Source organism: Corylus avellana, chromosome 1, assembly GCF_965113065.1.
Source record: "Corylus avellana chromosome 1, dhCorAvel1.hap1.2, whole genome shotgun sequence".
Taxonomy (NCBI): domain Eukaryota; kingdom Viridiplantae; phylum Streptophyta; class Magnoliopsida; order Fagales; family Betulaceae; genus Corylus; species Corylus avellana.
Window position 1 is genome coordinate 4,902,730 of NC_142490.1, and position 27,871 is coordinate 4,930,600.

The 27,871-nt window shown below is 37.7% G+C and overlaps 4 protein-coding genes across 4 annotated transcripts; 3 read left to right on the forward strand and 1 right to left on the reverse strand.

Moving 5' to 3' along the window:
- Positions 1 to 184: 184 nt before the first annotated feature.
- On the forward strand, positions 185 to 12,615 carry LOC132168921 (glycoside hydrolase family 2 protein). The gene is made up of 11 exons (XM_059580010.2): positions 185 to 409; positions 733 to 871; positions 1,193 to 1,420; positions 1,594 to 1,652; positions 2,104 to 2,152; positions 7,157 to 7,387; positions 8,526 to 8,695; positions 8,842 to 9,046; positions 10,464 to 11,135; positions 11,228 to 11,455; positions 11,651 to 12,615. The coding sequence occupies exons 1-11, from the start codon at positions 264 to 266 to the stop codon at positions 12,446 to 12,448; spliced, it is 2,925 nt and encodes a 974-aa protein (XP_059435993.2). The 5' UTR covers positions 185 to 263; the 3' UTR covers positions 12,449 to 12,615.
- A 1,140-nt stretch (positions 12,616 to 13,755) lies between these two features.
- On the forward strand, positions 13,756 to 16,427 carry LOC148587886 (Tetratricopeptide repeat (TPR)-like superfamily protein). The gene has a single exon (XM_088512085.1). It carries the CDS (start codon positions 13,814 to 13,816, stop codon positions 15,794 to 15,796), a length of 1,983 nt encoding a protein of 660 aa, XP_088368211.1. The 5' UTR covers positions 13,756 to 13,813; the 3' UTR covers positions 15,797 to 16,427.
- A 702-nt stretch (positions 16,428 to 17,129) lies between these two features.
- Positions 17,130 to 20,771, forward strand: LOC132172496 (Chaperone DnaJ-domain superfamily protein). The gene is made up of 7 exons (XM_059584007.2): positions 17,130 to 17,520; positions 17,868 to 17,948; positions 18,334 to 18,371; positions 19,209 to 19,288; positions 19,780 to 19,860; positions 20,032 to 20,140; positions 20,380 to 20,771. The coding sequence occupies exons 1-7, from the start codon at positions 17,224 to 17,226 to the stop codon at positions 20,519 to 20,521; spliced, it is 828 nt and encodes a 275-aa protein (XP_059439990.2). The 5' UTR covers positions 17,130 to 17,223; the 3' UTR covers positions 20,522 to 20,771.
- LOC132172494 (DUF1995 domain protein, putative (DUF1995)) lies at positions 20,668 to 27,700 on the reverse strand. Its single transcript, XM_059584005.2, has 9 exons — positions 27,280 to 27,700; positions 26,555 to 26,642; positions 25,807 to 25,920; positions 25,325 to 25,407; positions 24,994 to 25,108; positions 23,063 to 23,154; positions 22,400 to 22,465; positions 21,865 to 21,958; positions 20,668 to 20,931 (listed from the first exon to the last, which is right to left on the reverse strand). Exons 1-9 carry the CDS (start codon positions 27,567 to 27,569, stop codon positions 20,821 to 20,823), a joined length of 1,053 nt encoding a protein of 350 aa, XP_059439988.1. The 5' UTR covers positions 27,570 to 27,700; the 3' UTR covers positions 20,668 to 20,820.
- Positions 27,701 to 27,871: the final 171 nt, after the last annotated feature.

The window sequence follows — 27,871 nt, forward strand, 5'->3', positions numbered from 1 at the left end:
TACGGTACACTCAAAGCAACAATTGCCTATATATGGAACTAAAACGTCGCCGTTTGTGGGCAACACATAACAATAATATATAAGGCGGAGGCGGTAAATAAACAGACGGACACATCCACGTGGCCAATGGATGACCCCGACCCCACCTCCCACCTCTCTGTCTTTCACTGCCGCACCGACAAAGACAAAGCTCCTTAGTCCTGCTTGACTTGAAGAGACGCTCTCATTCGTGAGCGAGTCAGACTCGGTCTAGGGCTCTAGCAATGGCGGAGATAGGGACGACTCGGCTTGACTCGGGATGGCTCGCCGCGAGGTCCACGGAGGTTCCTCTCAGCGGGACCCAGCTCACCACCACTCACCCTCCCTCTGGGCCCACCTCCCCCTGGATGAATGCCGTCGTTCCGGGAACGTAAACACCTATACTTTCTTTCTTTCTTCTTTTTTTGATCAAAACGAGCATGAGATAATTCTAGCTAGAAACCATGTCGCTGGAATTTAGGTCTTAGTTTCGTATGGCGGTCCTTCATTTTTCATTTATTTATGCCTCGGTTGATCATACTCATAGAATTTAGCATCCAGTATAGCTCCTAGAAACCAGAAATGGACAGAAAATGCTGTATCTGCATAGACCCACTGTTAATGTCGTAGCTGTTGAGGAACTTATAGAAAAATAAAATAAAAAGAAAGTTGTATTGCTCGAGGGATCCGGGCTAACGGTGATTTAATTGACAGTGTTTTGGCAACCTTGGTGAAGAACGAAGTTGTTCCTGATCCCTTCCATGGGCTGCAAAACGAGACAATTATAGATATTGCTGATTCTGGGAGAGAGTACTACACATTCTGGTTCTTTACAACTTTTCAGAGTAACCTGGTATGCAATTTATTGACATAGAATATGATCCTTGAGGTTTCATTCTACTTGAAATTACTTCTTTTTCTTTTGCAGTGGGTCAGTACTTGGGGTAGTTGGCTAGTGATATTGGGTCAATTTTTCACCAAAGATGGTTTATTTTAATTTTTCTGGAAATTTGTTGTCTGATTTTCACATTTCAAATAGAGTTGGAATTCATCAAACTTGTTTAGAAGCTGGCAGTTTCCATGCCTGTTTGCTTCTTAGTCTCAAATCTGATCCTTTTTTTTTTTTTTTTCCCTCCCCTATAAAAAAAGTGTCTAATTGCTTGACCTTTTGCAGTCAGGAAATCAGCATCTGGATCTGAATTTTCGTGGAATCAATTATTCTGCAGAGTTGTATTTAAATGGGCACCAAAAGGTCCTGCCAAAAGGGATGTTTAGGAGGCATTCTCTGGATGTCACTGATATTCTGCATCCTGATGGTCAAAACTTGCTTGCTGTTCTTGTTCACCCTCCAGATCATCCCGGGAGAATTCCTTCTAAGGGGGGGCAAGGTGGTGATCATGAGGTTTGTAGCTAAATCGACAACCTATCAATTTATTTTATATCCTTTTATTCATTACTATATTTTCATAAATACATGAATATTGGATCTCCTGCAAATCGAATGATGGAGAATAGAAATAAGTTCTGCCATGCTTGCAAAACATGCAATCTAACATTAATTTGCTTTAATGGTAGATTGGAAAGGATGTTGCCACACAATATGTTGAGGGTTGGGATTGGATGGCTCCTATAAGGTGACTGCTATTACTTTTGATCATGGAGGTGGTTATTATCAATATTGTCCTTTCCATAATGATATCGTTTCCTCTAGTTTCTCATTGGATTATGGGAGATGGTAGCAGCAGATTGATGATAACACTATTAGAAATTTCCTCTTACAACCAAGCTGCCAACCAAAGTATTATAAAGTAACTCGTGAGATGAGCACTCACAGGGAAGAATGAATTATAGACATGAAATATGGGGAGGAGTTATTTGATTTATAAGACTTCAAAAGTAAAACACAACGTCGGCACTTCCACTCGCATCCTCTGCTGCAGTGTGATTTTCACTTTTAGAATGTGTTTTATTCTATTTTCACCCATCCATTTGTTCACCTGCCAGCTGAGTGCAACCCTATATTTATAGATCATATCAAGACAGAATATTTCTGTTTTAATATACTTGATATATGTGCTATTACAGGGATAGGAACACTGGCATATGGGATGAGGTATCTATTTCTATAACCGGGGTAAGTTATATTTCAAATGCTTAAATTCTTTCCATAACAGTAGATATGTGATTAATGTTAATGACATCTGGAATTTCATCTTGTCATACAAGCTAATCAATGCACTGGTGCAGTCATAAGAAGTAGGGCCCTCATGAGCTGTAGATATGCATGCTTATAAAAAGTTGTACTATATAATTAAAAGTTGACACGACAGTCTCTCTCCTCTCAAAACCTCTCTATTCTCTCCTCTCAAACTCTGCTCACGCGTATCCTGTGGAGGCACGTGTTGTTGCGTTTAGCCAGGTGACAGGTGCTGCTCGTGCCTTCGAGCACTTCAGACTGTGGGCTTCCGTTCTATCAAAGCATTGGGGTGCTCTAGAGATTTATTCGGGAAGCTTTGAGTCCCCAAGGTTTGCAGCCATGTGAGCGGCGTGCGGTGGGTGGTTGGGTTGATCCCTTTCGGGGGTGGCTGTGCGGAGGTGGAGCGTCGTTTTAAGGTGGAAGCTAAGTCCTTCTCCTTCTCGGCGAAGCTTGGTACGTCTACGAGTCGCTTGGAGGAAAGAAGGAAAGGGTTTGGTGGATTTATTAATCTAGGGTTTTGATACGCCGATTGGGTGGTGGATACGGTGGAGGAGGCGTTGTTGGCTCAGGGAACGGGAGATTTTGCTAAATTGTTCCGTGAGGAGGTGGAGGTTCTGAGGGTTAGTAAGGGTAGCAATAAGGCCAGTAATTTCTTAGAGGTGGTTGTGTTTGTTGAGGGGAACCAGAAGAGGACTATTTGGCTCCCTGAGGGTCGCAGAGGTTGGGGTTGGCGGCGTTTTGTAAGCGAACTCAAGTAGCTGCTTGTGCTCGGCGTTGCATTGATTCCGACGAAGGTTTCTGGAGGTATTCCGACTAGAGATGGTGTGTCTCCTAGTGCGTCGCCCGTTATCGTGAAGTAGTCAAACCTGTTTCCGATGGCGGACCGGTCTGAGGGGGTGAAGGGTGGTGAGGAGACACAAACCCTAGTCAATTGCTTCGAGTTGGAGTATGGTCTGCCGTTCAAGGAGGAAGCTGGTGGTGGGAGACCTGCTCAGGGTGGCGGCGCTTCAACGACCTCCTACACCTATATAAGGAGCAACAAGCTTCAATGTTTTATAAGCTAAGCCAAGCAAGAATAGAGTAGAGAAGAAGAAGGAAAGGTTGAGAGAAAAGAGTATAGTGAGATAAAAGTCTAGTGTTAGGCATATAAGATTGCAGATCACCACAGAGAAGAGTTGTGTGCAATCTCTCTAAAAAATATCTCTTGTAAAGTCTCCCTGTTATTTTCTCCCAAAATAGTGAAATCTCCACAACTCGGTGGATGTATGCAGTATTGGCCGAAGCACGTATAAATTTCTTGTCTTGTGTGGTTGTTCGTGTTCATAGTACTAATCAAAATACACTAGTACGGTTTTGTCTTAGGAGATTGGTTTTTAAGTGAGACCGGTGAGACTCCTCCAATCTTTCCTGGGAACGTACCTAGTTGTATCTTTGGTCAAATACTATTTACCGCACTTGTGTATTGTTGTTTTTCTTGACAAATTGGATCCCAAGATCCCGAAGGGGAATTAGCGGTGTCTAATTTCCCAACAATTGGTATTAGAGATCAGGTACTGTACGCAAAATATTGTTCGAGTGGGAGCAATAGCGTCTAGTTTATACAACAAGAAGGATATCTGTTCTTGAAGTTACTTCTTCGAGTGACAGCTCAAAGAAGTGGAATCCAAATTATGGATCCGGAGGCTCAATGAAAATTGAGATAAAGCCATTTGACGAGAAGATTAATTTTGGCTTATGGCAAAGGCGGATGCGTGGCGTTCTTGTTCAACAATGGTTGCAAATTGCCTTAGAAAGACCGGATGCAATGACTTGACCCCGAGTGGTTGGATATTGATCAACGGGCAATCTCTTCCATTGACATGTATATCACAGATGATGTGTTAAATCATGTGATAGCGGCGACCTCTGCCAAAGATATGTGGGACAAGCTAGAAGCCATATACTTGGGAAAATCCTTGTCAAATAAGCTCTTCCTCAAGAAGAAACTCTTCAAACTGGAGATTAAGGAAGGCGAGGGACGTGATGAAGCACATCAACATCTTCAATGCCTTGATCAACGACTTGAACCGAATTGATGTTCAATTCAGCGAAGAAGATCGAGCCTTCTTGTTGCTTGCATCATTTCCAGATTCATATGAGCATTTTGTCACCACGCTCATGTTTGGAAAGACAACTCGCAAGTTCAATGAGATTGTGCAAGACATCATCTCTCATGCGACCATGAAGAAGGCAGATGATAAGTCCACTTTCGGATCTGCTTTGAATGTGGAAAGTAGAGGCAGAAGTTCAAACAGAGGCAGTGGGCGTGGAAGGTCGAGATCAAGGACCGGCAGGTCAAAATCGAGGTATCCAAGAAATTCCAACAGCTAGAGCAGTTCAAAAATTGTTGGGTGTTGGAATTGTGCTCAAGAATTTGGAGTGCTCCATCAATTTTGAGGCTAGAGGCTGGAGACCTTCTCTGGAGAAGTGCCAGCGCCGGCAGGGTTGTTTTGGGTCCGATAATGATATTTCCTTTCCACCTGAGGTACAGTAGGGGTTTTGGGTTTTAGGGCTGGTGCTAGGTTTTTTTTTTTTTTGGTTTTAGTTCTGGTTACGGTTGCTTGTAGGGTCTTTTTGGGTTGGGTCACCTTGGGTTGTTTGTTGGGCTTGTGGTGGGTTACCTATGTATACTTTCTTGTGTACTTAGAGGCGCTTCGCGCTCTTTTCTTTTCTTTTTTTTTTTATTATATATATATATATATATATATATATATATATATATATATATACTTATCAAAAAAAAAGAAAAAAAAAAAAAAAGTCATTTCAAATATCAATGTAAAGCTCCGAAGGAGGCAGAGAGCGACTCTGCAAACGTGGTGGCAAATGGAGCGCAAGAGGCCCTGATCCTCTCGGTTGACAGTCCCTTTGATTCTTGGGCGTTGGACTCAGGGGCTTCCTTTCATACGATAGCAATATGCGAAATCTTGGGAAACTATGTTAGTGGAGATTTCGGGAAGGTGTATCTGGCTGATGGTACGGCGCTGGATGTTGTGGGCATAGGAAATGTTCGAATTAGAATACACACCGATTCAGTATGGAAGTTGGAGAAAGTCAGATATGTTCCAAAGTTGAAGAAGAATTTGATCTTTGTGGGACAGCTTGATGATGAAGGGCATGTCATTCACTTCTACGGGGGTAAGTGGAAGGTCAGTATGGGAGCTAGGATTATAGCTCAAGGTGAAAAGACTGATACCCTCTATATGACCACAGATATGAGGGATACTATTGCTATTGCAGATGCAAGTACTGATGCAAATCTGTGGCACTAAAGGCTAGGCCACATGAGTGAAAAATGGCTCAAAGTTATACACCGGGTTCAAAAGATTTTGTTCTGAGAATGGGATCCATTTGGAATGGACTGTTCCAGGAACTTCACAGCAGAACGGGGCTGTAGAACGGATGAACCGAACACTAACAGAAAGAGCCAAAAGCATGCGCATTCAGTCAGGCCTACCCAAGCAGTTTTGCGCTAAGGCATTCAATACAGCAGCCTGCCTCATTAATCGAGGATCATCAGTTCCGTTGCTCAACTTCAGTTGGTCTTCAGGCTTGAGGACAAGTGGACGAGTTGCAGTAGAGGTTATGACGATTTTGCGGAGATTGTTGAGATTCAAACTCATTAGACTCAAAGTGGGAGATTGTTGAAAATGGAGCCAAATGAGTAAACAATGGTAGTATTTTCTAGAAGACGTCAAATGAATAGTATAAGGTTGTTGCACCAACCATTTCTAGAAGACGTCAAAGGAATAGTGCATGGTTGTTGTACCAACCATGTACTATTCATTTGACGTCTTCTAGATATGGTTCTGCGTTCGTTGAAGAAGTTTCTGGAGAATTTTAGGGCTGATGTGGAGCAGGTCCTTTCTATCAGGCTCGGCTTTAAGCCCAAATCCTTGCGTGGCTTTACGTTGAGGGTTGGGCCTAAGGTTAAGTTGAAGAAGGTCAGGCCTCATCGCATGGGTTCGGTTTCTGGGGTGTTTCCGGATCTGGATCGGGTTCTCGATTTGAATCCGGTCCTGGATCTGGATTCGGTCCTAGATCTGGATCCGGTATCGGATTCGAGTCCAGGACTCGAATCTGGTCCTGGATCTGGATCCGGTCCTGGATTTGGATCCGGTTCTGGACCTAGATCCGGGTCTGGAGCCGGATGTGGGTGTTGTTCTAGTTTCTGGGCTGCCTTTGGGGATCTACAATGCTGATGCCAGTGCTGTGGAAATTGGTCTGACCAAAGCCCAACAGTAGCTGATTGAGTGGTTGAAAGAAGGTGTAAAGCACGATGAGGAACAAATGGTGTTCTTGAAGGTCATGGTAGAGGACACTCGTCGGGCAAATAAGATTGCACGCCCCCCGAATTGCGATGAGGAGTTGGCATTGATGCAGAAGGTGTTACCGGATTTAATGGTTGGGCAGCCTAGGACTAAGGGCAAAAGAGAGCTTTTAAATTTTGAAAGCTCCATTAAGTACGGTATAACTAATGGGACTTCTCGGGGAAGGAAGGGCAAGACTATTATGTAGTAGCCCTTATGTTTGTTTGGGTGGGAGGGAGTTTTTATTGTGTTTGCTCCTGTTTCTCTGGGTTTTTTTTGTGGGAGCTCCTCGTGAGCATAGGTTTGTTTTGGGTCTTTTTGTGGGTTTTCTTGGGTTGCCCTTTCTATACTTTTTGTGTACTCGTGGCGCTTTGTGCTCGCTCTTATACCCCCTGTGTAATTGTGTTGCGCCCTTTTGGGCTTTTTGATATATACATTTTTACTTATAAAAAAAATAAAAATAAAAATAATGTTGTACTGCATATTCCTTTTTCCATCATAGTTCCTTATAACATTGATTCTTGGTCATGCAAGTTCTGCAGCAGATTCCATGATTAAGTTTCAGATACTGATGGCTTAGTATTTGGTGCAGCCGGTGAAAATAGTTGATCCCCACTTGGTTTCGTCGTTTTTCGACAATTACAAGAGGGTATATTTGCATGCTACGACAGAGTTGGAAAATAGAAGTGGCTGGGTTGCTCAGTGTTCTTTGAATGTTCAAGTGACAACGGAACTTGAGGGAAACGTTTGTCTAGTAGAGCATCTTGAGACTCAAAATTTGTCAATCCCTGCTGGATCACGAGTGCAATATACATTTCCGGAGGTCAGTGGTAGTGTGCATTCTTACTAATCTTAGCAGACAATAGACTTCTTTCTGCCTGCCTCTTTGCAAAGCATTTCTAAATTTTACTTTTGTTTCAAGAAAAATTTACTCAGTTGTCAAGGGTAAACTTCTTTTATTCTTGTATCTTAGTTTTTAAATTTATGCATCTCTGGATTCCTCACACGTGAAAATTCAAGAAAACAATATTAGATTGGGTTGGAATTCTTGCACAATTGCATTTCCCAGACATGAAAAAGGAAAAAAGAAAAAAGAAGAAGAAGATTACTCTGGGTTGTTGTTTAGGCCGGCTTGGAGTTTGTGTATAGGAACTGGGCTATGTGAGTTATCTACACCCTTCTGCCAATTGAAGTGAAGAAGTCTTGTTGACTTATTCTAGCATCTTAGGCAACCAGTAATTGTACTCACCATAGGAATCTGTTCAGTAATGTACACTAACTCTTTTGGTGCTAGGACAATCTTCCTCATTCTTCTGACTATTTTTTACTCTAGTTCCTGTTATTCTGCTGTTAGCTAAAGGATTGCTTTTGTTCCCGCTCATTAATACGCTCTTAGGTCTTATCTGTTTGATTGGTTCATCCTGTTATATATAATTCTCAGTGTAGCTTGGTCAACTAACAGATTTTTGCCTGGACATGTCCTAAAATGTGACTATCTTTGGTTTCTGCAGTTTTCCTTGTTGGTCTGTATGTAGACTGTTTATGATACTCATATCTTCCGGTTATGATCCGGCAAAGTTGGATATCAATTTCAGTGTTTTATTAAATATTAATATGACATTGTACATTTAGGTACCCAACTTCCTTCTTAGTTCAGTACATTGATATTGTACATACCATTTAAACGAGGCAAAAGCATGCAACACCTTTACAAATTACCTGGGAAAAAAAAAGGGAACAGAATAAAGTAAAAAATTACATATTGGCCCTAAAAATAGAAGGAAAATAACCTTTCTTTCTAATCTGTGTCTTGAACTCTCCAAAGTGGAAATCTGGAGATGTGTAATTTAGGATGACCAAGCATTTGGAGCATCCATTTATTATGGACTCTGATAAGTTGCATTTATCTAGTTATTTACTGTCAGTACTCCTGTCGATGTGCTAATGGTGTTAATTTGCAGCTTTTTTTCTACAAGCCCAACTTATGGTGGCCAAATGGTATGGGAAAACAATCCTTGTACAATGTACACATTACTGTTGATGTGAAAGGATACGGAGAGTCTGATGCGTGGAGCCATCTATTTGGAATGCGGAAAATTGAGAGCCATATTGATAGTGCCACTGGTGGAAGGTATGGCTTTATACATATAATTCATAAATGGCCTAGCTTCTCCTGCCCCCCATGCCCGTTTCATGGTTTCCTTCTACAATAAACACTCTACATTGGTTTCGATTTTTGATATTATGATCTGTATTCTATACATTTTTGATATAAAGGTTGTTCAAGGTCAACGGGCAGCCTATTTTTATTCGTGGTGGTAATTGGATATTGTCAGATGGGTTACTACGGCTGTCAAAGAAACGTTACAAAACAGACATCAAGTTTCATGCTGATATGAATTTTAACATGCTTCGCTGTTGGGGTGGCGGATTGGCCGAGAGGCCAGAATTTTATCATTATTGTGATATTTATGGTCTTCTGGTAAGCTATGCCTCTCTCTCTCTCTCTCTCTCTCTCTCTCTCTCGTGTGTGTGTGTGTGTGTGGTGTGTTTTCTCCCCTTTGTGCATATTAGGTGGGTTGTGTGTTTTGGGGGGTGGGAGGCATGGAGGTGGGTTTGAGTGAAGTTTGGACAAATCCTGGAAGTGTTCAGATTCATCAAAATTTGTATGAAGTATACTGAAGGTTTCATTACTTGACACTTGCAGCATAAGATGTATAAAATGCTTAGGGATCTTTTCATTTTATCATGGAATTGTATTAGCAACGCCAAGAATACCTTGATACATCAGTTATCTGGAGAAAAATTTTATAGACTGAAAGAACCTAACAACTATAGTCTGCAGTACTTTTCCAAGAACACGGGTATTCTTGCGACTGTATAAGATGAGGGTATGTTGATCATTTAAATCAGTCACATGATAATGGTTAAATATTGTTGATTTTTGTAACTATTTTCAAAACTATTAGGGCAAATTATCAAAAAAAAAAAAAAACTAGTAGGGTATCACTGATCTAAAGTTTCTGCAAATGTTTTCAAAAGTTGGTTATAACCGGAATAACTTTTGTTGTGGGAAGAAGTAAACACACAAGCAACCCCAGTTTTGTGAGCAAATTCTTTATTTTCTTTGCTATAACTCAACATTACTTGTAATTCCAATTTCTCTTGCTAAATACATGGATTAGCACCACCATCATCATTATTATTTGACTTTGATCTCCCTTTTGGGCCATACACCCTGTTAGATAGTTGGCTCTTGTATCTTTTCGGCCCACCTCTGCCTTAGATTAGACCTGATATATTTCTAGCCACCTTCTTGTTCTTGCAATGCTTATTCAACTTTAATAAAGAATTCATTACTATTGAGTTCTTTGTTTCCAGAAACAAACCATCTTAATCAAATTATTCTATCTTTTCCTTAACTGGAGCTACCCTTAGATTTTAGTGAATGCATTCATTTTGTATTCTATCTTTTATTGCCACTACCAATTTTTTAAAAAGGGGACACGGTCTCTAGATAGAGCTAAATCAAATAATGGATTCTTGTAGTCAAGTAAATTACTTAGGATAATTGCTTAATTGATTTCAGTAGTACTTTTTAATTGCCAATAATCTACTTGAGCATCATTTTTCTAGAAAAAAGTTATTTGATCATTTTAAGCTGTTTTATATAGTGCAGTAGGATTCTCTGGCACTTTAATTTTGGTACGCCTCCTTACTTGGTAAATGAAGCTTTGAAATGTTCCTACAAGAGTGTATTCTGTGTTGCTTTGTGTTGAAGCTAAACTACAGCTTTGCTGAACCTCAAGATTCTAGTGTACCACTTTGGATTTGATATTTCAAGTTAATGCACCACACTCTGGTATAACTTGATCCATGTGCCTGATCTGATTTTGTAGGTGTGGCAAGAGTTTTGGATTACTGGAGATGTTGATGGACGAGGTGTCCCAGTATCAAATCCAAATGGTCCCCTGGATCATGATCTTTTTCTGCTATGTGCAAGAGACACTGTCAAGCTTCTCAGGAACCATGCTAGTCTTGCTCTTTGGGTAGGTGGGAATGAGCAAGTTCCACCAGATGACATCAACACAGCTTTGAAAAATGACCTCAGACTCCATCCTTATTTTGAACTTTCCAATGAAACCTGCAAGTCCTTAGAAGATTCATCCCCAGTGTTGAAGGATCCTAGCCAATATCTTGATGGTACTCGTGTTTACATCCAAGGATCCATGTGGGATGGGTTTGCAAATGGAAAGGGGGACTTCACAGATGGCCCTTATGAAATCCAAAATCCTGAAGACTTCTTCAAAAATAATTTTTACAAGTATGGATTCAATCCTGAGGTTGGTTCTGTCGGGATGCCTGTTGCGGATACTATCAGAGCAACAATGCCTCCAGAAGGCTGGAAGATTCCGGTGTTGAAGAAGCTTCCTGGTGGGTACACAGAAGAAATTCCAAACCCCATATGGGAATACCATAAATACATACCCTATTCAAATCCAAAAAAATCTGTTCATGATCAAATTGAACTTTATGGTACCCCAAAGGATCTCGATGATTTTTGTTTAAAGGTAAATCAAAATCTTTCTGTAGCTATTCCAGTAGACTTTTGCATTGTCTCATCTCTGTTCTTGCAGTGACTAACTTGAAATGGTCATCTTAGGCTCAACTGGCTAACTACATTCAGTATAGAGCTCTGCTGGAGGGCTGGACTTCCCATATGTGGAGTAAATTCACTGGTGTCCTGATTTGGAAGACACAGAATCCTTGGACTGGTCTTAGAGGTCAGTTTTATGATCATCTCCTTGACCAAACGGCAGGTTTCTATGGCTGTCGCACTGCTGCAGAACCAATCCACGTCCAGCTGAATCTGGCTACTTATTTTATAGAGGTAATTTCCACACCAATAAAAGTTCTAATTCATTAGTACGGATTGAATTTTGAAATTCAATGCATAAAAAGTTGATCGAAAATTTGCAAATAGGCTCATAGTTCATTTTCTTTTGTGCTTCTGTTTTTCTGTTGGGGGTGGGCGGGGAGAGGGGGAGAGAGTTGTGCAATTGTTTTCTCATCGTGCCGTAAACAGGTTGCCAATACTACATCAGAGGAACTATCTAACATAGCCATTGAAGCCTCAGTCTGGGATCTGGAAGGTTCATGTCCTTACTACAAAGTTTTTGAAAAGCTCTCTGCGCCACCCAAAAGAACAGTGTCCGTTGTTGAGATGAAGTATCCAAAGTCTAAAAACCCAAAGCCAGTGTACTTCCTTCTCCTCAAACTCTACAACAAATCAGACTACAGCATTATATCTAGAAACTTTTACTGGCTACATCTGCCAGGTGGAGATTACAAGCTGCTGGAGCCGTACAGAAGGAAAAAAATACCCCTCAAGATTACATCTAAGGCTTTCATCAAAGGGTCCACTTTCGAAATTGAAATGCATGTTCAAAACACATCCAAGAAAGCTGACTCTAAAAATTTGACCTATTTGAACAATTTCATGGCTAGGCAAGGTAATGGTGATTTTGATATGGCCTCGGTGGAGCCTGTACATAGTGGGACTGACGAAAAACATGAGGTCGGTTTGTTCCGGAGGATTTACAGTTTTTTCGCGAAGGAAAACGACGGCTTAAGGGTTGCCGAAGTAAATGGGCAAGATGTAGGGGTTGCTTTCTTCCTTCATTTTTCTGTTCATGCTTTGAAGACAGACCCCAAAGAAGGAGAAGACACGAGAATTCTTCCTGTTCATTACTCGGACAACTATTTCTCACTAGTGCCCGGTGAGGTTATGCCCATCAAACTCACTTTTGAGGTCCCTTCAGGTGTCACCCCTCGAGTTTCCCTGCATGGCTGGAATTACCATGGTGGGCATACTGTTCATTGAGCTTGGTAAAGAGTATTTATTATGTCTTGTCAGCAATCTTGTGAAAGCAATAACTCTATAGAACATAATCCCCAATTACACACTCAATTGTTTGATTTGATTGACTTTTGTCACTGAAAGTTTCACCTGTGATACCAGGAATAAAGCGGCTAAATCAATTGAGAGAACCTTCAAATCTTTCTACCAGAGTCATCTAGTTTTTCTTAAGGGAAATTCCTCCATAACTATTATGTTTATGAGATATGGTCTTGAGCCTGACCTACTTGTTCTATCTTACAATTTAAAAGGTCCATCTTTAAACACACTAAAAAAATTCAAAATTCACCGAGGTACGTACACTCCCACCCTCCCTCGTAATTATTCCACAATTTTGATGGAAAATTTTTAACTCCTAACAACCCCTGGATTAGTATTTGTTAAAAATAAATAAATGAAGGGCGATTGTGATCGCCATATCAACGATAAAAATGTGTCATTTCTTCTTGTTGTTATTAGATTGTTTAATTTTTTAAAAAGATTAATGGTATGCACCAAACATTTATCCCACTTAGTTGAATATAACACAACCAATTAATTTTTTGATTTCTTATTTTTATTTTAACAATGGCTGATTGACGGTATCACATCAATAAAGTAAAATAAAAGTATAATTTCTAGCATTTTTCTTTTAAAAAATTAATGAGACACTGGGAACGAAATGGTTACTGTTGTGAAACTCATTTAGGGTGCATTTGAGATTGTGATTTTGCAAGAATAATCTGCGTTTTTAAAAGATATCGTAAAACGTAAGACGTTTGACATTGCGATTTAAAAAACACTTAATTTAAAATAAGATAAAAATCTGAGATTTCAATAAGCAGGTTAGGGGGTGCTTATTTGAAAATATCCGAATTTAAACTAAAATCACGATTTCGCATAAAAAATATTTGATAAAAAATTACTTTTTAACATGTTTTACCAAACGCTTTTACAATTTTAAAAAGTAGTAATTTCAAAAACGCAATTTTTAAAATCACAATTTTTAAAATTGCACTTATTGAAATCACAATCGCAAACAGACCCTTACTTGGATCAGTGAGCCCTAAGTTTCCTATTTAAATTATCCAAATTTGTCCCTTACTTGGATCAGTGAGCCCTAAGTTTCCTATTTAAATTATCCAAATTTGTGTATTATTGGGTCCATTGAAAACCCCTAAAAGATCTCAATCCCAACAAAAAGTGCTCTCTATCTCACACGCGCACGTACGTACGCGCATACAAACGCACCTGTGGGCTAACGTATTGAAACTGAAGTAAACGTTCAAGACCGTTGCTCCTACACACAAGAACAGCTGGTGTCACCGTGTCGGTGTCTCATTTTCATGGATGAAATCCAAATGGATCTTCCACAAACTCAGCTCCCACCCTCCCTCTTGGGCTACCAGTTTCCTCTCTCTCTTCAAAACCGAAACCCACCGAAACCCATTTTCAAAAACCTCAATATTTGTCCTCAACCATGCAGACATAAGCCTCCTCTTATCTGTTTGTGGAAAAGAATGTCTCCTTCATTTGGGTTCTTCCATTCATGCCTCTATCATCAAAAACTTTGAATTTTTTGATTCCGAGAACCGGGTTAATATAAAAAATGCTCTTTTTATTTGGAATTCTCTCCTTTCTATGTACTCCAAATGTGGTGAACTGTCAAATGCAGTTAAGCTGTTTGATCATATGTCTGTAAAAGATACCATTTCGTGGAATACGATTATATCTGGGATTTTGAGGAATGGGGAGTTTGATACGGGTCTCGGGTTATTTAAAAGAATGCGTGAATCGGGTTTTTATCAGTTTGATAAAGCTACCTTGACTACTATTTTATCAGCTTGTGATGGACCTGAGTTTTGTTATGTGAGTAAAATGATCCATGGTTTGGTAATTTTAAGTGGGTATCTGCAGGAAATTAACGTGGGGAATGCTATGATAACATCATATTTTAAATGTGGGTGTTTTAGCTCAGGAAGGCAGGTTTTTAATGAAATGCTTGAAAGGAACGTTATTACTTGGACGGCTGTGATCTCAGGCCTCGCACAAAATGAGTTCTATGAGGAGAGTTTGAAACATTTTGTTGAGATGCGGTGTGGATCGGTGGATCCGAATTCTTTGACATATTTGAGCTTGCTCATGGCATGTTCAGGTTTGCAGGCATTAAAGGAAGGGCATCAAATTCATGGGATCCTTTTGAAATTGGGAATTCAATCAGATTTTTGCATTGAGAGTGCACTAATGGACATGTATTCTAAGTGTGGAAGTGTGGAAGATGCATGGAAAATCTTTGAGTCTGCAGCACAGCTTGATGAGGTTACCTTGACTGTTATCCTTGTGGGTTTTGCACAAAATGGATTTGAGGAAGAAGCTATACAAATTTTTGTTAAAATTGTTCAGGCAGGGATTGAGGTTGACCCAGAGATGGTTTCAGCTGTTCTTGGGGCATTTGGAGTTGGTACTTCTATGGCCCTTGGGACACAAATTCACTCCTTCGTTATCAAAAAAAGCTTCAGTAATAATACTTTTGTCAGCAATGGGCTTATAAACATGTACTCCAAGTGCGGGGATTTGAAGGATTCAGTCAAAGTCTTCAGTCAGATGCCTCTAAGGAACTCAGTCTCATGGAACTCCTTAATCGCAGCTTTTGCCCGTCATGGGGATGGCTCCAAGGCACTACAAATGTATGAAGAGATGAGATTGGAAGGCATACAGCTAACGGATGTTACATTTCTGTCTTTGCTCCATGCTTGCAGCCATGTTGGCTTAGTTGAAAGGGGCATGGAATTGTTGGAATCCATGGCTAAAGATCATGGGTTGAGTCCAAGATCAGAGCACTATTCTTGTGTTGTTGACATGTTGGGTCGGGCAGGACTTCTTAATGAAGCTAAAAAATTTATTGAGGGATTACCTGAGAATCCTGGTATAGATGTTTGGCAGGCATTGCTTGGGGCTTGTAGCATTCATGGTGATTCAGAGATGGGCAAATATGCTGCAGATCAATTGTTTTTGGCAGCACCTGAAAGCCCAGCACCATACGTTCTATTGGCGAATATATATTCCTCTGAAAGGAGATGGAAAGACAGAGCCAGGACAATTAAGAGAATGAAGGAGATGGGTGTGCCAAAAGAAACAGGCCTGAGTTGGATCGAGATTGAAAAGAAAGTCCACAGCTTTGTTGTTGGGGACAGAATGCATCCACAAGCTGAGAATATATATGGTGTTTTGGCAGAATTGTTTAGACACTTGATAGATGAAGGATATGTTCCGGATAAGAGGTTCATTCTCTATTACTTGGATCAAGATGGGAAGGAACAGCCATTGGTTTGATTTACCAAACACACAATATACACTTTCTAATGTTCTGTATTCAGTCTGATAATCTCTCGTGTATAATTAAATGAGAGTGTTGAAGTGGGAGTGAATCTGGCTATTGTCTTATCCGAAGAAACCCTTATATGTGCCAATTGCCAAAACGATCTTTCAATAAAGGGGCTTGAACAACCTTCGGGGCAAAATAAAGTCCAAAAGCCAGCTGCAACTTCAACTGCTTCAAAACAGAAGCTAGACAGGGGATTGAAGTTTCTGCTAAAGGAGATGTATATGGTTTGGTGTCATGCTGCAAGAGATGATGATGACACGAAAGAAGCCCACCAGTGAATTGTTTTCAGATGGGCTAAATTCAAGGAAATGGGTGGCTTCTTCTGCATTTCCAAACCCAAACCATATTATGGATGTTGTGGACACCTCGTTAAAGCAGGAGGCATAGATAAGAAATGCTAGGGTCAATATTTTTTTTTCATATTTGGTTCATCTCATCTTACAAATTGATCATTAGATTTATGGACTTATGTGAACTCTACATAAGTCAATGGTAAACCTCACAAATCTAATGATGACTTTTTGAATTTCTTATTGACTCATAGCATCTCTTTCTATTAAATATGGAATAAGACTAAAAATAAAGATGAGACATTTCATGATTAAGATTAGATTTTATAGATTTAATGGTATATATATTGCCATAAAGTGAATATGTTGCCACATCATTTAAACATTTTAAATGGCATCACACTATATATACTGTTAAATACAACAAAATAAAATAAAAATACACGTCATCAAAAGGTATTCCTATCATTTTATTTTGTTATCGTCGTTTTCTTTTATTAAGACATATTTTATTAATTCTTTTGTAGTAATGCTATGATTAGAACATATTGATAATAGGGTAATATAGTTATTAGAAAAATATATTTTTTTTTCATATAATATTTGAAGTTTATTTTTAGTAATATTATTTTACCAATTCAAACCTCCCAAAAAACAAAATCCTGGCCCAAACTACTGGTTATCAAGGTCTAAAAGACTGTTAATGACAAATGAAAATTTTGAATTCTTCAGGTTGCTAATCAGAGTGAATGCCAGCAAAGACAGCATTCAACTTGACATGATCAGTCAATCTTAAGAGAGGATAGGCAAGTGAAAAAAAAAAAAAATTAAAAAAAAAAAAATTAAAAATGTCTTTACAAAGCGCACCGTTTTGCTGTTTCAGATATGCTAAAAATCGAGGAATGCTTCTATGCATTCTCCAGACCATCTCCAGACCATCTCTCCTCTTAAATTTTTTTTTATTTTTTTATTTTGGAAAAATCAAGATGCACTTGGAAGAGATGGGGGGGAGATGGTATTGAGAATGAAAAGAAGAATATCTCCTAAAAATCCACTGCTTATAGTATGAGCCATGTGGCACTGGAATGAACTTGCTCCGTTCCAGAGAGGAGAGAATGGAATGTGTGTCTCTCTGCAATTCGACCCCTCCAATTCTTCCATTCCTAAAGACCGCTGCATACCATAACGGTCACAGTTTTCCCTCCAATTTTAAAAACCCAAAATTACTTTGCCCTTCTCTTTCAACTTCTAAATATACAGCGAATTGCAGAGAGAGAACCGGGGAGGAGTACGCTACTCTGTCCTGTATTTCGGCTTACGCTGTCCTCGGCGTCGAACCGGACTGCTCAGCCGCCGAGCTCAAGGCCGCTTTCCGAGACAAAGTACATTCTTTTATCTTGTTGGAATTAGTAATGTTTTTTTTAATATCTGTTTGATTACCAAGAAAATTGAGGAAAAGAAAAAGAAGGAAAATGGAGTTTGAGTTATGGTTTTTTTGTTGTTTTGAGATTTGGGAAAGGAAGAGCATCGCTAAGCCAGTTGGGTTCAGCTTGGTGGCGTATTTTTTTAAAAAAATTGATAAATTTCTTAGGAAAAAAAACCCTTGATGTTTATCGGGGAGTACTTAGAAGATAGAGAATTGGGTTTTAATGATATAAATAAATAACTTTGGTATTAACATTTGTAGACCTGTTGTTTATATATATATAATTTCACTTTTGTTACATAGGTCAAGCAATTCCACCCTGACGTGAATAGAGATGGGGCAGATTCTGATACAATGATTCGGCGTGTAATTCAGGCATATGAGGTACTACTATATACAAAAGGCTATTCTATCATGTTTGTTATTTTTTTATTTTCAAATATTTTCGTGTGCGTAAAATAAAGAAAAGGCAAATATGGTTTGATGTGAAATGTTGAATTGTGAGTGTGAGGAAGATACACTCTTTCATTCAATACATGGAATTAGTCAGAAGTTAGTTGATTCTGTCACTGATCTCAAGTTTCATGATGATAAAGTTTTGAATTTTATGTCTCTTGTGGTTTGTCCTGGCTAATTTTATAACATGTCTAGTATCTTTGTTTACAATTTGTCATTTTAAGTAATTTTTCTTTAGTTCATATTATTTAGTAGAAGAGGAACTGGCTAATGATTATATCTAGTGACTGTTGTGGGATGACAACATGTGCAGATGTTGTCTAACCAGAGCCGATCAGAGATCATTGAGAGGTAAACATGTCCCTACGTTTCTTGAATTTTGTAGCAGGGGTGTGATTTTTTTTTTTTTTTTTTTTTTTTAAGTTTATTTTTGTTCTTGCTATGGATTAGTAATATCAACTCCAATTGCTGATTTGGAATAGTTACTTGTTGGTTCATGTACTCGAGCATTCTAATGAAACTGCTAACTTCTGAAAGTAACAGTTATTTACTTACTGTTCTCTACTCTTGATAATGTATCTGGTAAGAGGTATTTGGTTTTAAGTATTAACTGGTGCATTTTAATTCTATTTTGCTACAGCAGCATATTTATAAGATGAATACCAAATATTTTTGAAAGATTTGGTGGAGAAAATATTTTGGTCAAGTTAACCGAAACAGTATATTATCATTGACTTACATAGTAGTTTACACTTTGGGTTTGATTACAACTAATGTAGATACAGCAACAGAAAGATGAAGAATAAGTTCAGCTATAGGAACAGAAATTTGAAATACGACGTGAAAATGTGTTGATGAGGATCATTGCTATAACAGAGTGCTGCTATCATCTTCTTATCTTGGTATTGTTGAGCAGAATCATGATCAGCAGAGTTATCCCTTTGTTCAGCTTTATCATTTTGTTCTTCATCTATATCCTTGTCAAATGCATTGTCTGAATCTGGTACATTGACTGTTGCAGCTTCACTAACAATTTCATAGTGTTTGAGTCGATTTACTTTGTATGAATCATAATCTTTTCCCCTGAGACCTTAATGAATGAATTAATTTATACTTCTTCATTATTTATCTGTTGTTAATCATTTTACAATTCATATATCATTCTCATTATTGAAGTTGCATTTGTAGTGAATGTTTAGATCCCTTCGAAAAACCAGAATGTGAAGCATTCGATCTCTTTGTTAATGAGGTTCTCTGTGTTGGCAAAGGTACCGCTGTATTCGTTTTATTGTACATTACACTTTCTAGGTCTATCTTACCATATTTCTTGCACATAGATACCATCAAAAGAGAAATCCTTTTTTATCATCATGTACTTGAAGTGCTCTTGGGGTGTTCTAATTATAGCTGAACTATCTGAAATACATATGCACCTACTGAGGATATCCAATAAATATTAGAAATATTGACCTTTTTGTATGTTTCTTCCTTTAGTGCTATAACATTTTCTTGGAAAACTGTAGAAACTTTTGTTCAATCGTCTGATCATACTAGAATCTTCGACAATTAGACAACTACTGCATCAAGGATTCAAGGGCCTACTGACTTTTGAGGATGAGCTTCCGCATAGCTATATTTTTGAAAATCACGTCAACAGTTTCTGTCCATTTGAAAGGGTTCATATAAATTATTTTCCAATCAATGTGTAATATCTTCGTTTTTCCTCTCCCCTCACCTATAATTTCTAAATCATCTGCAGGCTGTCCATATTCATGTGTAACAAGAGCTCCCCATGCCTTCACATATGCCTCTACTGGAACTGCTAGGGTATCTTCCCAAGGTTGGTTAACTCACTAGTAACTCTTGCGTATTTTCCCATGCTTTGTGTGTGTGTGTGTCAGTATGTGTGTGAGAGAGAGAGCTTGTACCTAAAAAGAACAGATTGGTGAAGAGTGTGTGTGTGTTTTATATTTTTGAATTTCAAGTTTAAAGCCTCTGTGCATTTTATTAGGACATGGTGAAGATTACCAAGTTCATCTTGCTGTGGGTCAGTGCCCAAGAAGCTGTATCTATTATGTTACACCTTCGCAGAGAATTATTCTAGAGGAGCTACTAGACAGGTTGGTAGTCATATCTTATAACTTCCTGGAAATAAGTCTTGATAGCTGTAGAGGCTGAAATTGATCCAAATGAATTGCATACTACCTCCCTGTAGCGAGCTTTGTGTTCTTGATTCAGCTTGATTAGTGTATAAACTGCAATCTGTTGCTACATATCTTACATTTTAGAATACACTGATTTGTCCTGTGAATAACCTTTTCACTGTCGTTTGTATTTCTTGTTTATTATGGTATTGCAGTATCTTGAGCATGCCTTATGATACATCAGCCGAGGCAGAATTGCTTTATTCTCTTATAGTTAAAGCCAAGTTTGAGAACAATCGATTCCAACGGCCAAAGAAGCAACCCAAAACTTCAACCAAACATGTTGATTGGTTTTGACATTTGGATGGAGATATTTGTATGCTTAATTCAAATATAGGGCCTTAGGCCTAGAGATGGAAAAAAAAAAAAAAAAAAAATGGGGAGAGAGAAGAGAGAGGGGCAAGAACACCAGTTATGCTTTGGTTTGGTACATCTTGCCGTAATTGAAAAGAACAAAAGCTTGAGATTGTCATATAAATGTATGTATTATGTATTACAATGTAGAATTCAAGCTACAAATTTTACAGAGAAATGTAGGGTTGACATACATTGATCTTGAACAAATGCACAGGAAATAGAAAGAAAAAAAAAAAGGATTATTTCGAAATGATCTTCATGAACCGATTCATAGAAGAGAAGATGCCCGCGGCTTTAGTAAACAAAGATGGACCTTGCTCTGAATTCTCCTCTACGTTTCCAAATATTATCTGCAAAAATCAGCACACAACTTTTACTTACATAGCAATTCTTAGAACTTACTCTTTGTTTCTGTTCGTGTATGGCCGTTAACAGTCCACTCATGCGGGAGTTAACAATTCAATAAATAAATAAATAAACAAACAATAGACAGAAAACAGGAAACTACATTTATACCCCTTAATGTAGCACCCAATTTGCAACATCCCCCTAATTTTCCAATTTTTGCAATGCACCCTACTAATTTACCACTCAATTTGCAACGTCTCCCATTCATCGAGATTCTTGTTAACTTAGACGACAAGCGCATCACGTGACCCACGGCCTGAGTTTTTTTTTTTTTTTTTTTTTTTTTTTTATCTTATGGAGGAGGGTTTTTTTTTTAGGTCATGAAGTGTCCATTATACTCCTTCCATTAGGATTTTTTGAAAGGGGAACATTGCAACCAGCATGGTAGATTAACAAGGTACACTGCAAAAATTGAAAAATTGGGAAACATTTTGAGGGATGTAAGCATAGTTTCTCCCATAAAATGTTTATGAATCCATCACCGTAGTAAGGCTTGGGCTCTATTCCTCAAGTTCCTCTCACATTTTGCACGTTTTAATGATCTCGCTCACATTTTGTTAATTAGTGTAAACGTAGATTTCTTTGTATAATACATATTGATATTGCACATGTTTTAATGAAACATTCTAAATTAGATAGTTTTTCTCCGAACAGGATTGAAGAAAATTCCTCCAATCTAATCTATAAAATTATAATGTACTCATTTCACGTGCTTTTTTAATAGCATATGAAAAACACATGCCTTTTTAATAAAATTTCCTCCAACTCTTTTAATGCAATTAAAAAAAAGGACACATGACAGTTCTATAGACTGGGTTGAAGAAGATTTTTCTAACCCAATTTAAAGGAAAACTCTAAAAATTTTGACAACCTACCTCAAGTTCCTCGGCATCAGGACGGCTTATGAGTTCTTTGGCAAGCTGGTATCTGTTTGGCCTATCCTTATCATCAGAGAACACCTTCCATGATCTTGTGAATGATCATAAAACAGATTCAAAAGTGGAGTTAGTCGACATACTCAACGACATGGGAAGTAGGACCAAAAATGAAAGTCTTGTAAGGGCCAGCCTAATCGTTTGACCAAGCCCAAGTTAATGGTAGGCTCTATTTAAAACTTCATGTTTGAATTTGGTTAAACATTTGACTTTGGATTATTTTGTGGCCTTCATCTATCATGCATATTACCCCATGAAAATATTACATACCAATACATGGATCATGAAGCATATAGCTATTAATATACATCTAGAAAAAATGTAAAATCTAAAATGCAATTCATGTGCAACATTTCTGGCCGGAGTGGCAGTGAAAACCTACCTCAGCCCGGTGCAGTCTAGTACTAGTACTAACCATAGACTAAAGGTGCCTATCAGATGTTAGGAACTCAGTAAGATAGAAAATGATCCTTACCCTGGATAACACCTAAACACAGCACCAGATGGCAGAGGTCTCATTGAGTAGACTGTTGTAAAGGTGCTGCACAAATAATGACATAGAGTTGATAATTTGTTATGATCATGAACATGTAGAATATCTATACGAACATTTAATCTGAAGAGTTTATGCAATGCTACGGATCCTCTAAACAATTCAACATGTCAGCTAAATACGCTTAACTGAAGGGAGAATACTGAAAAGGGAAAATGGTGAGCCAAGACAATACAATCGTGAAGGGAAATTTTGCTGCCGGCCATGATATTATGACTGAATCTGCAATTTCTGTTCACGGGGTTATCACTCTGTTGATTACTGCCTATGGCTATGGCTAAGGCAATTATACCAAGAATGATTATTTCTGGTATGGCATGGTCTTTAACATAGAGTTGGCATTGATTGAGGATGAGAAGAGGGAAACTTGAAATTAATTGTCCATGCGAAGCATGGCCAAGAACTGCAACATTAAATGGCAAGCAGAACAGGAGAGAGAAACCTGAGTTTAGCTGGACAATGTAAAATATATTTTCTAATTAACTAAAGAAAAGGCTTTATTCATGTACTGAGCTGGTAACCAATTGAATGAGCTTAAAAATTAAGGAACAAGCTTGTTTGAAATGTAGAGAATGCATAGTATACCGTAGAAAATACCGCCTTAACTTCCGAACATTAACCCCAACTCCAACATCCTCACTGATGAGACGTGGGTTCCACATGATGAGAGGCCTTGGCTGCCAACATATGAGATACTGTAAGGAAAAGTGTTCTTCCAAGCTTGAGGTAGAAAAAAGGAAAATTATGACATTTACATAATGATGGTTTTAGAAAATCTTCCAGAAAGTACAGGTTTAAGCAATTTCCATCACCATAAAATTAAATATGAGCAACTTAGCTCATGTATACAAATCAAATACTCCTAGAGTAAAAGAATAAAAAGATAAAGAATTAATATTAGACTAGAATACACAGTAAGCCATAGTTCATAAAAAATAAAAGCTTGAAAAGATGGTACAACGATGATATAGAAGAGTCAAACAAAATATGCAGCAAATTGTAGTTTCTATAGCTTGACCATAAACAATCAATTTTACTATACACATAAACATAGGTACTTTTGGTTTAACAGTGGTCATAAGCGATGACATGAAGATGTGTTTGTTGTAGGCGTATGTGTCCACAAATGTTAATTCAGGTGTTAACCACCCTACAATGTTGTATTAAGAAGATTGTTTTTTGATTACTTACTTATCAAAAAAAAAGAAGATTGTTAGAGTATGGGAGTTTTCCATATTAGGATTAATTTGTTTTCCTTATTGAACCAATTACCATAGTTGTTTGACTGTAGGAATTGATTACCTTCATTGTATTCTCTCCACCTATCACAATTCTCTTATAAATAGGGGTCTTTTGTATTGTAAAAATCATAAAGTGAATAAGAGCACAATATAGCCTTAGAACACATTAAGTGGTAATTTAATATGGTATCAGAGCCGAGCTCATGAGTTCGAACCTTAACTCTACAGTTTATAACAATTTCAATTAAATATTCCACGTATTGGACCTCACTTACTAAGGGCAGAAGGAGGGTTGAGCTCACATGTGAGGAAAAGTGTTAGTATATTAATTAAATGATTAAATTCACAATTTCCTGCAAGCTTACGCTTTAGGGATAAATGATAATTTAACATGGTATCGAAGCAAAAGTCCTTAGTTCAAATTTTTTCCGTTATTCACCTCCCATTTCAATTAAATATTACATGTGTTAGGCCTCATTTATTAAGGAGAAGTTTGAGCCCACACATGAGAGAGAGTGTTCGAATATTAATTGATTGATCAAATCAACCATTTCCAATTAGCTTAAGCTTTTAGGACAAATAGTGATTTAAGAGGGGGAATATTAGAATATTAATTAAATGATTAAATTCACTATTTCTTATAAGTTTAAGCTTTTGGGATAATTGATAATTTAACCTGGTATCAGAGCAAAGGTTCAAACCTTGTCTTTGTCATTCACATCCAATTTCAATTTAATATTCCACGTGTTTGGTCTCACTTATTAAGGGAGAGTTTGAGCCAGACGTGAGGGAGAGTGTTAGAATATTAATTAAATTATTAAATCAACATTTTCCAATTCGCTTAAGCTTTTAGGACAAGTGGTGATTTAACAAAAATATAGATCAGTTTCATGTAAGAATTCACCGAAGAAAGAAACTTCTCAACATGCAACCTTACAAGGATCTAACACTACAATAATGTAAATAAAAAAAAAAAAAATGGACAAGATTTTGTAGTTATCCAAGCCAAAAGGAGCAAGAAATCTGGGAAAAAAAAACTTTAACATTTACTCTTGGATTGTAAGTGATTTGCAAAAGGATCAAATGCGATTATGTATCCAGCATATATAAACAGAAAAATAATTTTTTTTCCTTTTTAATATAAATTCAGAAGTAAATTTGATTCATCATCATAATAGAATCTATATTTCTGATCATGAGCAGCATGCTAATAACCGAACTGGGTGTATGTAGACCAATGCTTCTAATAAAGGACTAAGAAGATTAGTTAGGCACCGGATCATCTGAGAGATTAGATGCAATTCTCTCTACATATTGCAACATCTGATAATCAGGAACAACCATAACCACAATCTCGTCTTCACTCTCTACAGGCTTCCGATCACTTAAGCTGAATAAATGAGACAGAATATCACATATCTGAGTCATGAAGTTCAATTAATTAATATTTAAGTAATGCAGTGGAGCTTCATCAGTACAATGACCCTGTGGCAGGAAATCAACTGGTAGAAAAATATGAAGTGGCAAGATTTGTTTGAAAAAGGATGATTAACCAAGCTGCCAAAACACATTTTTAGAGGACTTCCATCGGTATGGCAGACATTACCTGGAAAATCCAAAAGCGGCATCTTTCCACCGGTACTTTAGAAGTGCAGCAGCACCAGCATCAGGAAATATGGCTTTGATTTTCTAAAAATTAAATTTACAGAACTTAGTAACGGGGATCACGTATATTGAATAATAAAATTGAACTTACTGATTATAAAAGAGGAATAAGGAATACATCATTAACCAATATTAAATACAGTGTTCCAAATTGTAATCAATTCATTAAGACAGATTGCTTGCACAACAAGTGGTACCCTAAACGATACAAGCATCACCAGTCATATGTCCCCATAACGAGTGAAACTAAGACTGCTTGTTACTTTTCTTGGCCTACTAAAATTTCCAACTCCAAAGCAAAGGTTAGGTAAAATTTATTGTTAACATCCTTCTCATATTAATTCATTCTCCTATACTGTATAGTTCCAGTAAGTCAATCCCAAACACTAAGTTTCTTAACTTCAAGCAATTCTTCCAAATTACCTGAGATCCAGTTTCTTCAATTAATGTATCCAAGAAAATCCTTGACAGTTCCCAGAGCTCAGCTTGTGCACCTTCATCATCTAGAAACAGCAACTGGGGAATTAGGAGCTCAACCTGTAAAAAGATAACCAGGCTATAAAAACAAGAGAAAGAGCAGACAAATAACTGAAGTGGATTTACCTAACTGGACATGAGAATTGAACATCTGCACTGTGACTATACTTTTCTTTTTCTTTTTAACAAATAGCTCAAAATTTCAAGGATAATTTATATTTCAAAGTACAAATTTTAAACCTGCCCCCAGACAGGTTTAAGCTTGATTTTTGCAAGTATTATATGGAAAAAAAAAAAAAAAATGTTTTAACTCTGAAATTTTGACAAGCCAGTAGTAGAACTTGGAACATAATTTGCTTAAAAATTCAAATTAATCTACCTCATTTTAGCTAGGATATCCCTTTTTGATATTTATGTACATTTATCTTTAGAGAACAGTAGTACGTTTTCAACTGTTACTACTTTTTCTTTTTCTTTTTTGGCCAAAACACCCCTTTCTTCTGATACCGAGTCTTCAATAGAACAGAAATACTAACATCTTGTTTCAAGAGGATTGATTTATTAATTCAAAATCTTTCTTTTCATTTCTTTAATAGACTCATTTAAGCTTCTTAGTAATGGCCATGGAAAAAAACAAAACAAAGAGGAGCTTCCATTTTATATCAACAAGATTACATTTTTCTTTGGCACGTACTATGGCTCTCGTTCCTCCCGAAGACACAAATGAGGCAGTTGCTAGACTTGATTGCCGGACTGCCCCCTCCAAGTCAGAAGGCAAGCAGCTGAAACATAAAATAAATCATTAGCGGATTTCCTTTCACTTATCAGATTCAAGGCCAAAAAACAAGAAATAATCTAAATACAAATTCATCTACTCTAGTCTCAACCCAACAAAGGAAAAAAAAAAAAAAAAAAAAAAAAAAAGAAAAAAGAAAGAAGAAGTTCATGAAATTAACTAGAAGTTTGCATCCGTTGGCATATTTCAGGCTAAGGTCTTTAGCCTGTCCAAAGGCTAATTACTACCCCATGAAATGAAATTATTTCCAATATGTTTTCCTTCCCATTTGATCAAACAAGATAGAGCAGTGTACCAAAATATGACATTGACTACAGTCTGACTATATGAGCTAGTTGGGAGGAGGGAAATCCATGATTTCTTTTCCTTTATAAACTCCCAGATATAGTGTATATGTTAAAGACACATATGATAAGATTAACACAATAAACTGATTTAAAATGCCTAAAAAGCACAATGAAAAGATTCAACCAATGGGTATCACCAAATTCCCTTCCATTTCAATATAGTCACTCAGCTCGGAGGAAAAAAAGCAACTTGACACCCAAAAAGGCAATCCCAGATAATTAACAAGTGAACCCAGATGAGCTAAGCTAAGTGTAAGTGTTGGTAAGAAACCAAACCTGTCAGCTTCTTCCTCTTCTTCTACTTCTTCTTGAATTGTTTTTGGCTCTGCTGATAAAGTAGATGGCGAGATGGCTTCAGGACTGTCTTGGGCAGCCTCACCTTGGAAATTCTCAAACTTGGCACATATCCTTGAGCTAGACCCAGCTCTGCTCAGTGAAATTCCGTTGTACCCATTAAGGATAGAGTGAGAAAAAGATAAGGAAAAGCGTGTGGATGAGGATGGATTGGGTACTGATGCAGAGGAGCAACAGGAGAAGAAGCAACAACTTGAATATGAAGAAGCCATGAAGTTGCTTGAGCTCCTACAGGGACTAAGCCATAGAACATACCACTGGTTTTATCAAATTTGTTGGTTATTGTTTGATTTTGATTGATTATCACCAGGACACAGCTTAGGATTTGGATCCGGTGCAGAACAGGTTGCACCGGTGTAATGCATTTTTTCTAGCCGTTCATTTAAATTAACGGTACATATCCTGATAGCAATAAAATAAAAATAAAAATAAAATGGGTAACTTCACTAAAAATTTTTGAACTTCCACTCGATTTGATAAATTCTCCCTAAACTTCAAAATTTTTTAATTTAAT

Excerpts from the sequence above, each read along its gene's own strand:
- LOC148587886 (XM_088512085.1), top strand. The coding sequence starts at position 13,814 with ATGAAATCCAAATGGATCTTCCACAAACTCAGCTCCCACCCTCCCTCT.
- LOC132172494 (XM_059584005.2), bottom strand. The coding sequence starts at position 27,569 with ATGGCTTCTTCATATTCAAGTTGTTGCTTCTTCTCCTGTTGCTCCTCT. Across the intron at positions 26,643-27,279 it reads GAAGAGGAAGAAGCTGACAG|CTGCTTGCCTTCTGACTTGG; the intron begins GTTTGGTTTCTT and ends TTTATGTTTCAG. Across the intron at positions 21,959-22,399 it reads GTGTTTAGGTGTTATCCAGG|ATCATGGAAGGTGTTCTCTG; the intron begins GTAAGGATCATT and ends ATCATTCACAAG.
- LOC132172496 (XM_059584007.2), top strand. The coding sequence starts at position 17,224 with ATGAACTTGCTCCGTTCCAGAGAGGAGAGAATGGAATGTGTGTCTCTC. Across the intron at positions 17,521-17,867 it reads AGGCCGCTTTCCGAGACAAA|GTCAAGCAATTCCACCCTGA; the intron begins GTACATTCTTTT and ends TTTGTTACATAG. Across the intron at positions 20,141-20,379 it reads CTAGAGGAGCTACTAGACAG|TATCTTGAGCATGCCTTATG; the intron begins GTTGGTAGTCAT and ends ATGGTATTGCAG.
- LOC132168921 (XM_059580010.2), top strand. The coding sequence starts at position 264 with ATGGCGGAGATAGGGACGACTCGGCTTGACTCGGGATGGCTCGCCGCG. Across the intron at positions 872-1,192 it reads CAACTTTTCAGAGTAACCTG|TCAGGAAATCAGCATCTGGA; the intron begins GTATGCAATTTA and ends GACCTTTTGCAG. Across the intron at positions 11,136-11,227 it reads TCGATGATTTTTGTTTAAAG|GCTCAACTGGCTAACTACAT; the intron begins GTAAATCAAAAT and ends TGGTCATCTTAG.